General features: G+C 38.1%; 1 protein-coding gene across 4 annotated transcripts in view; it reads left to right on the forward strand.

Moving 5' to 3' along the window:
- LOC124774888 (ATP-binding cassette sub-family C member 4-like) overlaps positions 1-17,408 on the forward strand; it is a 365,241-nt gene that overhangs the window by 210,736 nt on the left and 137,097 nt on the right. For all 4 annotated transcript variants that reach the window (XM_047249542.1, XM_047249543.1, XM_047249544.1 and 1 more), the window contains one exon: positions 4,833-4,989. In XM_047249542.1, the coding sequence (XP_047105498.1) occupies positions 4,833-4,989 (157 nt within the window). The remainder of the gene's footprint in view (positions 1-4,832; positions 4,990-17,408) is intronic.

Consider the following 17,408-nt stretch of genomic DNA (forward strand, 5'->3'; position numbering starts at 1 on the left):
ATGCATCCTAAGTACTTGAAACCGTCCATCTGTTCTAACTTTGTTCCTCCTATTTGGCACTCAATCCATTTATATCTCTTTCCCACTGACATTACTTTCGTTTTGGTGATACTAATCTTCATACCATAGTCCTTATATTTCTGATCTAGCTCTGAAATATTACTTTGCAAACTTTCAATCGAATCTGCCATGACAACTAAGTCATCCGCATATGCAAGACTGCTTATTTTGTGTTCACATATCTTAATCTCACCCAGCCAGTCTATTGTTTTTAACATATGATCCATAAATAATATCAACAACAGTGGAGACAGGTTGCAGCCTTGTCTTACCCCTGAAACTACTCTGAACCATGAACTCAATTTACCGTCAACTCTAACTGCTGCCTGACTATCTATGTAAAGACCTTTAATTGCTTGCAAAAGTTTTCCTCCTATTCCATAATCTCGTAGAACAGACAATAACTTTCTCCTAGGAACCCAGTCATATGCCTTTTCTAGATCTATAAAGCATAGATACAATTCCCTGTTCCACTCATAACACTTCTCCATTATTTGCCGTAAGCTAAAGATCTGGTCCTGACAACCTCTAAGAGGGCCTAAACCCACACTGATTTTCATCCAATTTGTCCTCAACTAATACTCGTACTTTCCTTTAAACAATATCTGACAAGATTTTACCCACAACGCTGATTAAGGAGATACCTCTGTAGTTGTTACAATCTTTTCTGTTTCCATGCTTAAAGATTGGTGCGATTACTGCTTTCGTCCAGTCTGATGGAACCTGTCCCGACTCCCACACCATTTCAATTATCCTGTGTAGCCATTTAAGACCTGACATTCCACTGTATTTGATGAGTTCTGACTTAATTTCATCCACCCCAGCCACTTTATTGCACTGCAATCTATTGACCATTTTCTCCACTTCCTCAAATGTGATCCTATTTCCATCATCATTCCTATCCCATTCTACCTCGAAATCTGAAACATTACTGATCATATTATCACCTACATTGAGCAACTCTTCAAAATATTCCCTCCATCTGCCCAAGGCATCAACAGGATTCACCAGCAGTTTTCCTGACCTGTCCAAAATACTTGTCATTTCCTTCTTACCTCCATTTCGAAGACTGCTAATTACACTCCAGAATGGTTTTCCAGCAGCTTGACCCAGTCTCCAACCTGTTTCCAAAGTCTTCCCAAGATTTCTTCTTGGATGCTGCAATTATCTGTTTGGCTTTGTTTCTTTCTTCAACATAACTTTCTCTGTCTACCTGAGTTCTAGTATGTAGCCATTTTTGATACGCCTTCTTTTTCGTTTTACAGGCTGCCTTGACTGTGTCATTCCACCAAGCTGTTTGCTTCATCTTACCTTTATACACTACTGTTCCAAGACATTCTTTAGCCACTTCTAGTACTGTGTCCCTGTACCTTGTCCATTCCTTTTCCAATGACTGTAATTGACTACATTCAACTAACTGGTACCTTTCTGAGATCACTGTTATGTACTTGTGCCTGATTTCCTTATCCTGAAGTTTTTCCACTCTTATCCTCCTACATATGGACCTGACCTCCTGCGCTTTCGGCCTCACAGTACCCAATTTCACTGCAGATTAAATAGTGATCAGTGTCATCAAAGAATCCCCTGAATACATGTGTGTCCCTCACAGCCTTCCTGAATCCCTGATCTGTTATTATATAGTCAATGACAGATCTGGTTCCCCTGCCTTCCCAAGTATACCGGTGAATGTTCTTATGTTTAAAAAAGGAGTTTGTGGTTACTAAGCCTATACTGGGACAGAAATCCAAGAGTTGTTTTCCGTTCCTGTTGGCCTCCATATCCTCTCCAAATTATTTATCCATAACCTTTTCATACCCTTCTGTTCGATTTCCAATTCTGGCATTAAAATCACCCATGAGCAGAACACTGTCCTTGTCCTTTACTCTAACAACTACATCACTGAGTGCATCATAAAAACTATCCATCTTATCTTGATCTGTCCCTTCACAATGCGAATATACTGACACAATCCTAATTTTCTTGCTAGACACTGTCAAATCTATCCACATCAGTCATTCATTTACATACCTTATTGCAACTACGCTGGGTTCCATTTCTTTCCTGACGTACCAGTAAAGCCCTGCACCCCATTGTGCTATTCCTGCTTCGACTTCTGACAGGTAGACCTTGTATTTTCCCACTTCCTCTTCTTTCTCACCCCTTACCCGAATGTCACTAACAGCTAAAACGTCCAGCCCCATCTTACTTCCAGCCTCTGCCAACTCTATCTTCTTCCCACAGTAGCCCCCATTGATATTAATAGCTTCCCATCTCGTTACCATTCGTTTGCTGAGTCATATCTTAGGAGTCCCTGGTTTATCAATTAGAGGTGGGACTCGGTCACCTCCAAAGATCTGAGGCATTTTGCTCTGATTGTTGCCAGCATCATATTTAAAGTACCAGGGAAGCAGGTTGCTAGCCTTACTTGCCCCGGGTCCCATTGAGTTTTACCCCTAACAGTTGAGGGACTAACCAGTGGATTTGGTAGTCTTTGCCGTCTGAACACAAAGGTGACCACGACTCAGAATATGTCCGAGATGCCCAGCCATACTCCAAAGTAACTGGTATCCCGACTGTCAGGACCACTTACTTGGCCACTCATACATTGCCCGTGGTTCATGAACTAGTACATGACAACAGGAACCCACACCATGAACCACAGAACAACTGAAAATTAACAAAAAATCAGATACATGGATTACAAGTGAAATCAAAAAGTCATCAGAAGATCTTTGAATATTGTGGAATAGATGACACGTTCCACATCATTATGAAGTGTCGTATTCATGATCTATGGTACAAGTACTAATCTAATGTCAATAATTTTTATTTGTTTGGAATTGCATAATACGTGCTAAGCTGTTTGCTGTGAAGATGTTGTAAGGCAGATCCATTATTTTACAGCTTGTATATGGTTCTGACAGCTTTAAGGCATTTTTCATTGTAGCTGTGTCATTGACAAACATCACAGTTTTTAAACACTTCTCAAATGTCCCAGACAAATCACTGCTGTAGGCGAACAGCAGGAGCAGGCCAGGCACCAAACTGTGGGGGACACCATAATGTTTCTGCACTCTGAATTTAATCTTCTTTGTGTGGTATCATTTGTCATTATACCCTTTATTTTATATTTTTAACATAAGACTCTGTTTATGCAAGGGGAACACCTTTAACTCAATACCATTTTACTTTCCCATCTAGAAGCTTGAGCTACACAATCTAAGGTCTTAACAATATCACCTAAAAGACCAACAGATCATTTTGTCTTGTTAGTTCTATAATAACTGAGGTCATAAGTTTGTTTATTTGTTTCTTGGTAGTAAATTCTTAAAGTGAGCCAAACTAGGCTTTATCTTAACAGGTTGTTCTTAACAAGATGGTTCTATATTCTGTTGTAACATGAAATGGAGGGTAAAAGGTATATAATAAGGGATCACTTGCTTATATTTGATATTATAAATGAGTGTTACTCTCACATACTTGAGTCTTTATGGCAGTAGGCAAACCTTGCCATGTTAACTGTATAGAAAGGTAACTCAAGGGCTTTTGTTTTGTTGAAATATCATTATAGTTCGAAGAGATACTGCTTTTCAGTGGTCTAACAGTCTTTTAATCTCTCACTGATTTGGCGAAACTGGTGTCAGTTAGCATACAATATAGTTATTGTATACTAACCAACCATATCTAAATTATTCCAATGGATTTATTTTTATGGTCATTTCTTGTACATGTGTTTCCAGCTAGTATTAGGCAAAAAGCTTTGAATTTTTGTGACCTGTGATTTCAGTTAACCATGTCTCACAGCAAGTGTTATCAGGGAGTTGTCTCATTGAGTATATTCATTTCATTACTAATACTACTCCAGATTAATCTTGCTTTGTTTATAGAATTTTCGAATTCTTATGCATAGTACAGGGTTTTGCCTTTTTGATTATACGGTGAATTTTGCAATACTGCATTAGTGTGTCTTCTTGTTCCTGCCCAAATGATGATTAATTTCATATAAGATGGTAATTCATACAGTAAAACATCCATTGAACATTAAAACTGTCTTACCGCTGATATTCAAATGTCCCTTTCATAATAGTCGAGTGTGACATATCTCTAGTAATGCCAGAACATACTGTGAGTTTTGTGTTGTTTATAGTCATATTTTGTACTTTTATGGGCCAAAGCTAATTGCACTAATTTACACCCAGTTAACATTAAATACAAAACACGTTTTAGATGTTCTGTAAAGTATTATTTATGTATTCACAAACCTGCTTTCTGTTTCTTAGGCCATCATCAGTTTCCAACAGAAAAGTATTCCTTATCTGATGTTCTCATCATCTTCTGTCAAATGCTGTTGGAAAATTCAGTTTATGTTATACTGGATTTTCCCACATTAATATTTCATGCTAGAAATTATACCACTCATTGGAAATTTTTGTTCTATTTTTATGTTTCATTGCCATAATTTTCTACAGCTATGCTCTGTTGGTGCAACTGCTCTCCTCTATTTTGTGCTTTCTTCTTTATTTGTTCATAATGTTGATATAAACTTCAAACTGTAATTTTATTTCTTAACCTCTTCTTAATTTTATTTCTCAAAATTTCTTTCTTTCACTGTGTATTTTAAAAATGTATTATGTATGAAGAAATGTTTATGAATTTTTAATTTGCTCCATGTACTTCACATTTTTGTCTGAGAGTATTAAACAGAGCTTCCCAAATATTTCTCACTATAAAATAAAATTTCCAATGTTTGTAACAATGACCTTCCTTTTCAGCATATATGACCAAATTAACAACAAGGTTTCGTTTAAGAGTTGCCATGAGAACTGATAACAGAGTACGGATAATGAGTGAAATCATAAGTGGTATCCAAGTGATCAAAATGTATGCCTGGGAGAAACCATTTGAGAAACTGGTTGAAATTGCACGAAGGTAAGATTATGACATAGAAAAGGTAACTGTGAAGGAAGTATATTGTGAAAATATTCTTTGGTGATATCTAATGACATATTAAGATTTTATTAAGCAAAATTAATGCTTCTTAAATTTGATTGGTAAACATATCATCAGATACAGGGAGAAAAATTGTTATCAAATAAAATGTTTTATTACTATTTGTTTTCTTATGATGTGCAAAAAAGATTCATGCCACCATACAAAAGCAGTTTTCTGACAAAAATGTTACTTACAACTCCCTCACTCTGATAGGATATTTAATGCAGAAGAAGGCATTACTGAGATTAGTTTTTGATGTTCTTGTGAAGTAAAGCATTTATCACTGAGAAAGATGTAAGTGTTTACGAAGAATTCCTTCAGAACAATAGCAGAAACTAAACGCTGTTAGAAGCAGGTTTTTTACTAGTATGGCAGGTGAATAAAATGTTTGATATCAAAGAAAAGGAAAAAATCTAAAAACAAAATATGAGCCGCAAAAGGACAATAAAGTACAATGTTGAAGAAAATCAGACAATCGAAAATCCAGGATGGAATGTAACAACATTGTGAAAAGGAAAGTTGCTACTCACCATATAGCGGAGATGCTGAGTCACAGATAGGCACAACAAAAAGACTGTCACAAATACAGCATTTGACCAGTAAGGCCTTTGTCAAAATTAGACAACAGACACACACTACACACTCTCGCAAACACAACTCACACACACATGACTGCAGTCTCAGGCAGCGGAGGCCACACTGCAACCAGCAGCTCCAGTGCATGATGGGATTGGCGACTGGGTGGGGGTAAGGAGGAGGCCGAGGCAGGGAGGAGGAGGGATAGTAGGGTAGGGATAGCAGACTGTGACGAGCTGTTGGGGAGCGCACAGGGACGAGGTGGAAAGAGGGTAGGGGAGCTGTGTGCAGTCAGGAGGGGGGATATCGTAAAAGGAAAGAAGTAAAAAGCCTGAGTGTGATGGAGAGGAATGAGGGCTGTGTAGTGCTGCAAAGGGAACAGAGAAGGGCCTGAATGAGAGAGGACAATGACTAATGAAGGTTGAGGCCAGGAGGGTTATGGGAACGTAGGATATATTGCAGGGAAAGTTCCCACCTCCAAACACCAAAGAGAGAGGAAAGGCATAGAAAATGAAAGAAACAAGAGAGGAGTGTGAGAGGAAATATCTAATGCATTGGCAACAGCATTGTCACTTGTTTAGCCTGTCAGCATGAAAGAACAAATACAATAAGACTGCCTGCACCCATATAGCACAGTACCCTGTCATATGATGATATTTACAATCTATAGACCCCTTGGCAGAACCTATAGTGTGAGCCCTGCTAGAGGAAATTTTATGATTACTAACTCACAAAAATAGCATTTTAGAACAGTTTTAAAATTAAAAGCATCTAAAGCCAAATACCCTGTTTGTTTTATGACTGCATGGAATTTTACTATATAAGTAATGTTATTTTGTCCATGCTGGATCTCACAGACTCGGAGGCCATTTAAGATTGTTGGTGAAGAATGCAGCTAGCCACAGCTACTTTTAAAAAAGCTTTATTCAATGTCACAGTGAGTTTCTGTTCATCATGCCCATCTTAAATGGCTACTGTTTATAATTACAGTAATGTTTTCATCAGCATGATGTCATCTGCTCCTGCACTGCACAATAATATTTGAATAGGCCTATTTAGAATCACTTTATAATTGTTTCAATAGTAAAATCATGCTGCAGACAGACACTGAATATTCAAATATTCTTGAGCAGTGCAGAAGCAGATGATATGCTGAAGATGATAAAGTTAATGCAGTTGGAGACATTAGCCTTCTAACGGCGGATGCGGTAGCCTAAAACTGGTCATGGAATTGAAATAAACCCATGTGGCTGGTTAAGTTTTTACAAAGATATAATTAACAATTTAATAAACTGATGAGATTTAAAAAATGAAAAGAACTGTAATCATTAAGACATTCAACTTCATTTATCAATATGGCTGCGAACAACTATATTAAAAAAAGGTTGAGATTCATGTTGATGCAGAAATTAGTATGGTCATGGAATTGAAATAAACCCATGTGGCTGGTTAAGTTTTTACGAAGATATAATTAACAATTTAATAAACTGATGAGATTTAAAAAATAAAATGAACAACTATATTAAAAAAAGGTTGAGATTCGTGTTGATGCAGAAATTAATATGGTCATGGAATTGAAATAAACCCATGTGGCTGGTTAAGTTTTTATGAAGATATAATTAACAATTTAATAAACTGATGAGATTTAAAAAATGAAAAGAACTTTAATCATTAAGGCATTCAAATTCATTCATTTATTAATGTAGCTATGAACAACTATATTAAAAAAAGGTTGAGATTCATGTTGATGCAGAAATTAGAATGAGAGTTTTTAAAATAACATACTGTAATTATCCCCCCCCCCCCCCCCCCATGACCCATGGACCTTGCCATTGGTGGGGAGGCTTGCGTGCCTCAGCGATACAGATAGCCGTACCGTAGGTGCAACCACAACGGAGGGGTATCTGTGGAGAGGCCAGACAAACGTGTGGTTCCTGAAGAGGGGCAGCAACCTTTTCAGTAGTTGCAAGGGCAACAGTCTGGATGATTGACTGATCTGGCCTTGTAACAATAACCACAACGGCCTTGCTGTGCTGGTACAGCGAACGGCTGAAAGCAAGGGGAAACTACAGCCGTAATTTTTCCCGAGGGCATGCAGCTTTCCTGTATGATTAAATGATGATGGCGTCCTCTTGGGTAAAATATTCCGGAGGTAAAATAGTCCCCCATTCGGATCTCCGGGCGGGGACTACTCAAGAGTATGTCGTTATCAGGAGAAAGAAAACTGGCGTTCTACGGATCGGAGCGTGGAATGTCAGATCACTTAATCGGGCAGGTAGGTTAGAAAATTTAAAAAGGGAAATGGATAGGTTGAAGTTAGATATAGTGGGAATTAGTGAAGTTCGGTGGCAGGAGGAACAAGACTTCTGGTCAGGTGACTACAGGGTTATAAACACAAAATCAAATAGGGATAATGCAGGAGTAGGTTTAATAATGAATAGGAAAATAGAAATGCGGGTATGCTACTACAAACAGCGTAGTGAACGCATTATTGTGGCCAAGATAGATACGAAGCCCACACCTACTACAGTAGTACAAGTTTATATGCCAACTAGCTCTGCAGATGATGAAGCAATTGAAGAAATGTATGATGAAATAAAAGAAATTATTCAGATAGTGAAGGGAGACGAAAATTTAATAATCATGGGTGACAGGAATTCGAGTGTAGGAAAAGGGAGAGAAGGAAACATAGTAGGTGAATATGGATTGGGTCTAAGAAATGAAAGAGGAAGCCGCCTGGTAGAATTTTGCACAGAGCACAACATAATCATAGCTAACACTTGGTTTAAGAATCATGAAAGAAGGTTGTATACATGGAAGAACTCTGGAGACACTAAAAGGTATCAGATAGATTATATAACGGTAAGACAGAGATTTAGGAACCAGATTTTAAATTGTAAGACATTTCCAGGGGCAGATGTGGAATCTGACCACAATCTATTGGTTATGACCTGTAGATTAAAACTGAAGAAACTGCAAAAAGGTGGGAATTTAAGGAGATGGGACCTGGATAAACTGACTAAACCAGAGGTTGTACAGAGTTTCAGGGAGAGCATAAGGGAACAATTGACAGGAATGGGGGAAAGAAATACAGTACAAGAAGAATGGGTGGCTTTGAGGGATGAAATAGCGAAGGCAGCAGAGGATCAAGTAGGTAAAAAGACGAGGGCTAGTAGAAATCCTTGGGTAACAGAAGAAATATTGAATTTAATTGAAGAAAGGAGAAAGTATAAAAATGCAGTAAATGAAGCAGGCAAAAAGGAATACAAACGTCTCAAAAATGAGATCGACAGGAAGTGCAAAATGGCTAAGCAGGGATGGCTAGAGGACAAATGTAAGGATGTAGAGGCCTATCTCACTAGGGGTAAGATAGATACTGCCTACAGGAAAATTAAAGAGACCTTTGTAGATAAGAGAACGACTTGTATGAAAATCAAGAGCTCAGATGGAAACCCAGTTCTAAGCAAAGAAGGGAAAGCAGAAAGGTGGAAGGAGTATATACAGGGTCTATACAAGGGCGATGTACTTGAGGACAATGTTATGGAAATGGAAGAGGATGTAGATGAAGATGAAATGGGAGATACGATACTGCGTGAAGAGTTTGACAGAGCACTGAAAGACCTGAGTCGAAACAAGGCCCCCGGAGTAGACAACATTCCATTGGAACTACTGATGGCCTTGGGAGAGCCAGTCCTGACAAAGCTCTACCATCTGGTGAGCAAGATGTATGAAACCGGCGCAATACCCTCAGACTTCAAGAAGAATATAATAATTCCAATCCCAATGAAAGCAGGTGTTGACAGATGTGAAAATTAACAAACTATCAGTTTAATAAGTCACAGCTGCAAAATACTAACACAAATTCTTTACAGACGAATGGAAAAGCTAGTAGAAGCCAACCTCGGGGAAGATCAGTTTGGATTCCGTAGAAATATGGGAACATGTGAGGCAATACTGACCCTACGACTTATTTTAGAAGCTAGATTAAGAAAAGGCAAAGCTACGTTTCTATCGTTTGTGGACTTAGAGAAAGCTTTTCACAATGTTGATTGGAATACTCTCTTTCAAATTCTGAAGGTGGCAGGGGTAAAATACAGGGAGCGAAAGGCTATTTACAATTTATACAGAAACCAGATGGCAGTTATAAGAGTCAAGGGACATGAAAGGGAAGCAGTGGTTGGGAAGGGAGTAAGACAGGGCTGTAGCCTCTCCCCGATGTTGTTCAATCTGTATATTGAGCAAGCAGTAAAGGAAACAAAAGAAAAATTTGGAGTAGGTATTAAAATCCATGAGAAGAAATAAAAACTTTGAAGTTCGCCAATGACATTGTAATTCTGTCAGAGACAGCAAAGGACTTGGAAGAGCAGTTGAATGGAATGGACAGTGTCTTGAAAGGAGGATATAAGATGAAGATCAACAAAAGCAAAACAAGGATAATGGAATGTAGTCGAATTAAGTCGGGTGATGCTGAGGGAATTAGATTAGGAAATGAGACACTTAAAGTAGTAAAGGAGTTTTGCTGTTTGGGGAGCAAAATAACTGATGATGGTCGAAGTAGAGAGGATATAAAATGTAGACTGGCAATAGCAAGGAAAGCGTTTCTGAAGAAGAGAAATTTGTTAACATCGAGTATAGATTTAAGTGTCAGGAAGTCATTTCTGAAAGTATTTGTATGGAGTGTAGCCATGTATGGAAGTGAAACGTGGACGATAAATAGTTTGGACAAGAAGAGAATAGAAGCTTTTGAAATGTGGTGCTACAGAAGAATGCTGAAGATTAGATGGGTAGATCACATAACTAATGAGGAAGTATTGAATAGGATTGGGGAGAAGAGAAGTTTGTGGCACAACTTGACCAGAAGAAGGGACCGGTTGGTAGGACATGTTCTGAGGCATCAAGGGATCACCAATTTAGTATTGGAGGGCAGCGTGGAGGGTAAAAATCGTAGAGGGAGACCAAGAGATGAATACACTAAGCAGATTCAGAAGGATGTAGGTTGCAGTAGGTACTGGGAGATGAAGAAGCTTGCACAGGATAGAGTAGCATGGAGAGCTGCATCAAACTAGTCTCAGGACTGAAGACCACAACAACAACAACTGTAATTATAAGTAAATGTATTTATTAGATGAAAGCAAGATAAGCAGTAAGGCCATGGGCATTAGGGATGTTAGTATAGAGGGGGGTGTCATCAGAAACAATGAGCAAGGCACCATGTGATAGAGAAACAGGAACTGTGGAGAGTCGGTGGAGGAAATGATTGGTATCTTTTACATAGGAGGTTAGGTTGTGGATAATAAGCTGTGTAGTTGTTGGCATACAAGTGCAGAGATTCTCCCAGAGGGCACACACTAACTGGCCACAAAAGGGCATCCTGGGTGGTTGGGTTTATGGTTTTTACGAAGCGTGTACACTATGTGATCAAAAGTATCCAGAACCTAGCTGAAAATGGCTTATAATTTGTGGCGCCCTCTGTGGGTAATGCTGGAATTCAATATGGTGTTGGCCCACCCTTAGCCTTGATGACAGTTTCCACTCTTGCAGGCATACGTTCAATCAGGTGCTGGAAGGTTTCTTGGGGAGTGGTAGCCCAGGTATCGATGCCGGTCAGTGAGGCCTGGCACGAAGTCGGCGTCCCAAAACATCACAAAAGTGTTATATAGGATTCAGGTCAGGACTGTACAGGCCAGTTGATTACAGAGATGTTATTGTCATGTAACCATTCCGCCACAGGCCGGGCATTATGAACAAGTGCTCGATCGTGATGAAAGATGCAATCACCATCCCCGAATTGCTCTTCAACAGTGGGAAGTAAGAAGGTGTTTAAAACATCAATGTAGGCCTGTGATGTGATAGTGCCATGCAAAACAACAAGGGGTGCAAGCCCCCCCACCCCCACATGAAAAACACAACCACACCATTCCACCACCACATCCAAATTTTACTGTTGGCATTATACGCGCTGGCAGATGACGTTCTCGGGGCATTAGCCGTACCCATACCCTGCCATCCTGTGTACTGTGATTCGTCACTCCACACAACATTTTTACGCTGTTCAATCATCCAGTGTTTATGCTCCTTACACCAAGCGAGGTGTCATTTGGCTTTTACTGGTGTGATGTGTGGCTTATGAGTAGCCGCTCGACCATGAAATCTAAGTTTTCTCCCCTCCCGCCTAATTCTCATAGTACTTGCAATTGATCTAGTTTGGAATTCCTGTGTGATGGTCTGGATAGATGTCTGCCTGTTACACATGTCAACCCTCTTCAACTGTCGGCAGTCTGTCAGTCAACAGACGAGGTCGGCCTGTACGCTTTTGTGCTGCATGTGTCCCTTCATGTTTCCACTTCACTATTACATTGGAAACAGTGGACCTAGGGATGTTTAGGAGTGTGTGAATCTCTTCTACAGATGTATGACACAAGTGACACCCAATCACCTGATCACATTCGAAATCCTTGAGTTCCGTGGAGCACCCCATTCTGCTCTCTCATGATGTTTACTGAGGTCACTGATATGGAGCATCTGGCAGTAGGTGGCAGCACAATGCACCTAATATGAAAAACATATTTTTTAGGGGTGTCCAGATATTTTTGATCACATAGTGTCGAAGGTAGGGGTGCAGAGAGTGGTAGTAGTGAGGAGAGAGAGACAGACTCTAAGGAGAGGCTCTGGGATTTTTAAAGATATTTTGCACTACTGAAAACTGCTCAGACATTCAGTTATTTTTTATATGTTCTGTAGGTAATTTCTGTGTCCTAGTATCTTTAAGTGTTTCTTTCTTCAAGGGTTATAGATGTCTGTATCTTTTTTATACTCTGTGATCCATTTCAAAGTGTGTTACATTTAAGTCTTTCCCATATAGTCACTTAAAAAGTCTAGATATCTTTCCCCCCTTTATTACCCTTTCCTTTGGAAAAAAAGTGATGATGGATTCTAAAAGTTCCAGATTCGTACACTTTTTTATTTATGATTATTGAAACTTTTTATCACTTGGATTTGTACTTCATTGTATTCTGCTTATGATGTGTCCTTTTAAGTCTTCATGATGGTTGTACATATTCACTTAATATGAGCTCTAGCAAATAATAATTTATTATACTATTCTTTTCATAATGGAAGGAATAAAAAGAAACATTTCCCCCCTGTTGTTGAATAAAAATTGTAAAGGGTTGTTATGACACTGCTTTATTGACCAATGGGAATTTTGCAGTTAAGCAGTACTGAATTTGAAACTGTTTGTATTAATACTATGAAACCAATGAATTGTAACTTCACTAAATAACAAACAATGCAACATAAAATTACATTGACCACAATAATTTTGTCTTTAACAAGGTCTGTAAAAATAACATTAGGAAGAAATGAGAAATAATGAAAACCATTGTTAGGCAATGTGACAATAAACTCCAATATAACATACTAATGTACAAAGTACTTAGATAATTCAGGTCATCATTAACTGATGTTCCCTTGCAGGCTCCTGTGGAGACACTGCTTCATCTTTTATATAAGCATAACCAGCCCTGAGCTATTCATCAAATGAGAGCAATACAGATGAACAAAATTCCGCAGGTAACACTTGTTTTAATCGTGCCCTTCATTGAAGCATGAGTGATACAAGTACAATTGAGCATCAGTTATCCAGATATTGCTCAGCCGAAACATTGATACCTGACAGGGTTCCAGTCAGCAAATTTAAAGTTGCATGCCACACACTTCTCCTAGCAGCTGCTACTTCTTTGACATTGTAGCTCTTTTTCTCTCTCTGCAACAATCATCTGCTTGACCTTGAGCTTCTAATCCTCACTTGTCAGTGGTGTGTGAGCTTTTGCTTGAAACATCCTGCTATATTTGTACTAGCATTCACAATGGCCAATAAATGTAAATGTGTTGTTCTCAGTATTTCTGATAAACTGGAAATAATAGATCAGTTGAAGGACAGTACTAGTGAATCTAGGGAATATGGCCTTATGCATATCACAACATTTGATATTAGAAAGAACAGTGATGCCATTACAAAATTTTCAAGTCAACTTGATAGTGAAGAAGGAACCTTACACACAAAAACATTGAAAATTGCAGAAAACCAGGATTCAAACACTGCATTTTACACATGGTTCATGCAGGTATATAGCCAAGAACAACCAGTAACTGGCCCTTTGATTTCTGAAAAAGCACTTGAAATGAATGATTTTAAAACAACTTCTGGCTGGCTTATGCACTAGGCGAAGTTAGGAACTGGACATTCGAGTTGAAAAACTGTCAGCTAATACTGAAGCAGCTGAATATTTTAGAGAGTTATTTAATAAACTGATTGATAAAGAGGGCTATCACCAAATCAATGTCTACAAATCAGGCAAATCTGATTTTTATTGGAAGAAATCGTCAACAAAATCAAAAGTTTCCAAGAAAGAAATGTCAGCACATTGTCATAAGCAAAGCAAATTTCACATCACTGACATGGTATACAGAAACGTTACTTGAATGCTTAGCCTATCCTTGCTGATCATAGGAAAGTATAAGAAACCAAGGTGCTTTATGTGGCTAAAAAATCGCCAGCCACCTGCAAGAATCAGAAGAACTTATAGGTGAATGCAAGCATTTTTACAGAGTGGTATGACACTGTGTTTATCCATAAAGTCAAAAAGCATCAGCATGCTACTGGTAATACTGGAAATGTTTTCTTATTGGTTGATAATGCTCCAAGTCATCACTCAAACCTTTTGATGGAGGGAGAAAATGGCAAGATGGATCAGGGGCTATCATAGAAAGGCGTTGCTATGTTTGGTCCTCAGTGGGCAAGGAAGGGAAAAAACAATTCAGGAAGTGCACACTGAAATTAACTTGAAGGAAGCTGCATACCTGACAGCAAAAGTTAGGGCTACACTGAGTGCCACTACCCCAGCAATAGGTTGGAATAAGCTACTTACATCAGACAAGTTTATCACTGCAACTGAAGATCCACTAAACAGATAATTTGTATCACAAATGGCTGGGCTGACTGAAGAATCTTCAGGATTTGAAGATTGTGGCCAGGAAAACATTCAGGGACTGGCTGGAATACTAATTATCAGTTACTGATGGATGATGAAGTCATTGCTAGTGTCATTGATGATGTAGACATTTGTGACAAGCTTACTTTAAAGGATCGTCCAGCAAGGAAACTTTGCACTGCCCTGAGATGGTTATTAAGTGGTTTGAAAAACAAGAAGCATGTCCAGTTGTTATGTTGAAGATGTGTGCCAGATTAGCAGCAAAAAAGCAGGTCTCGGCTCTGAAGCAAAAGTCACTTTTCAACTTCTTTTCATAAACTGTAGGGTTGCTTTAATAGTAGATGGCTACATAATGTAAGATATGCTCAGTACTTGCAGTACATTTAAAATATATTTGTGGTTTTGTGTTTAATACATGTATTTGTTTCTTTTTTCGTATAGCTCCCATGATAGAGGCACATTTCTTTCATTAACAGTTAGTTAGCCAAAAAAGTGAGTTATCCAAACACCACTAGACTCAAATTGTTTTGAATAATCAGTGCTCTACTGTAATTGCTATTACGGCATGGAAGTCATATGAATGCATCCTTATTAAAAGGACCATGGCATACATAAGCAAATGAGTTGGATTTTCAAAGAACTATCTGTTCTCATTACCTGTAGAATTACTCAGTATAATCTAAAGTTTTGCTGTTTCTCATTTTATTTGGCTCCATTTCTCAAGTCTAATCTTGCAATTAGTTAACTTTTCTCCATCAGATCTGCTTCCTCTCTTTGCTTGTGGTGGAGTCAAATACTGTGTGTGTGTGTGTGTGTGTGTGTGTGTGTGTGTGTGTTTGACTACTGACTAGATGGAACTGGTAATTCCAGTGTGAAATGTTTTTTAGTTTGTTGTTGCAAGAAAATTACGGTAAAGAAGGTAGTTAAGGCAACCACTTATTCTCCATTGACAATATGTCATTTTTTCTAAGGACATGTAGGAGACAGGCTCACATAGATTTCAGAAATAACAATGAACTCTTTTGTTACTTTTTTCTAAGTTGATATCCAACCATTGAATGAAAATTATTTTATAAATCATCAGAATCTATATGTGCAGATCTGTGAATAACTGTAAAGGCCATAATGTCCAAAGTACACACACACACACACACACACACACACACACACACACACACACATGGGCACTAACGACCATAGCAGTTTTGCGCCCTAAAACCGAAATAAAACAAAAATAAACACACACACACATATTCATGTACTGCAGAACAAAGAGAATCTTAAGAGTTTCCATAGTTGATACAGTGTCTTATCAATGTTTGCTGGTATCTCTAGTGTTGAAAGTATGTATGATTGTACACTTCTATTTAAATGTTTGAATTATGTGAGCATATCAAGTTCCTGCCACATTACTTTCAAGTCTCTCTGCCATAACTATTACCTCTCTAAAGTTTAAGAAATGCATTGTATCCACTATTAAATTATCATAAATTTAATTTTAGAATAATATATTTACACATATAGTGCATTCTGTTAGGGCCCAGTCATCACACAAAACATGTTCTTAGTTTTGGTATCAATATTGAAGAAGGCAACTGATATCATTGTATTAAAGTCACATAAAGTATATCCACAAGCCACACAGCCATCTCACATAATCTAATGTGGCCACTTCATCACTTCATCTGCTAAATAGTCCCTTATTTGGATTGACATCTACTTCTATACTCCACAAACCAACCACTATAAAGAGCTTGGCAAAGGAAACATCCCTCTACCAATTATTAGGGGTTTTTCTGGTTTCATTCAGGTATGGAGTGTGGGAAGAATGATTGTCTAAATGCCTCTGTGTCCACCGTAATTAATCTAATCTTGTTCTCATGATCCCTATGGGAACAATATGTAGAGGGTTGTGGTGTATTCTTAGAGTCATCATTTAAAGGTGGTTCTTCAAACTTTGTAATAAAGTGCTAATAAAGTGCTTACCTTATTCGAACACTGCTTTCCCCCAAAACTTACCAAGGTTATAGCAAAGTCTACAAAGAAGCCATGGATTACTCGAGGAATAGGGGTATCTTGTAAAACAAAAAGAAAACTTTATCTGTCAATCCGAAACATTTCCAATGTTGATGCTATAGCACATTATAAGAAATACTGCAAAATATTAAAGACTGTAATACGGATGTCAAAGCAAATATATTACAAGGAAAAGATAGTCATATCAGATAACAAAATAAAGACAATATGGGATATAGTGAAGGAGTAGACCGGTAGAACCAGACATGAAGAGGAACAAATAGCATTAAGAGTAAATGATACATTGGTGACAGATGTGTATAGTGTTGCAGAACTTTTTAACAAACATTTTATAACTGTTACTGAAAAGATGGGGTTGTCAGGTTCGGTAGATGCTGCTATGGATTACCTTAGATCAGACATTTCAAGTAACTTCCATAATATGAATTTGACCCTCACTACCCCAACAGAAATAATGTCCATCATAAAATCTTTAAAATCAAAAACATCTAGTGGGTATGATGAAATATCAACAAAGTTAATTAAAGAATGTGATTCTGAGCTAAGTAACATATTAAGCTATCTGTGTAACCAGTCGTTTATTAGTGGAATATTTCCTGAATGGCTGAAATATGCTGAAGTTAAGCCACTGTTTAAGAAGGGAGATAAAGAAATAGCACCAAATTTCCATCCAATTTCACTGTTGCCAGCATTCTCAAAAATTTTCGAAAAAGTAATGTACAGTCGTCTTTATAACCATCTTATCTCAAA

The sequence above is a fragment of the Schistocerca piceifrons genome, chromosome 2 (genome assembly GCF_021461385.2).
Source record: "Schistocerca piceifrons isolate TAMUIC-IGC-003096 chromosome 2, iqSchPice1.1, whole genome shotgun sequence".
In the NCBI taxonomy this organism is placed as follows: domain Eukaryota; kingdom Metazoa; phylum Arthropoda; class Insecta; order Orthoptera; family Acrididae; genus Schistocerca; species Schistocerca piceifrons.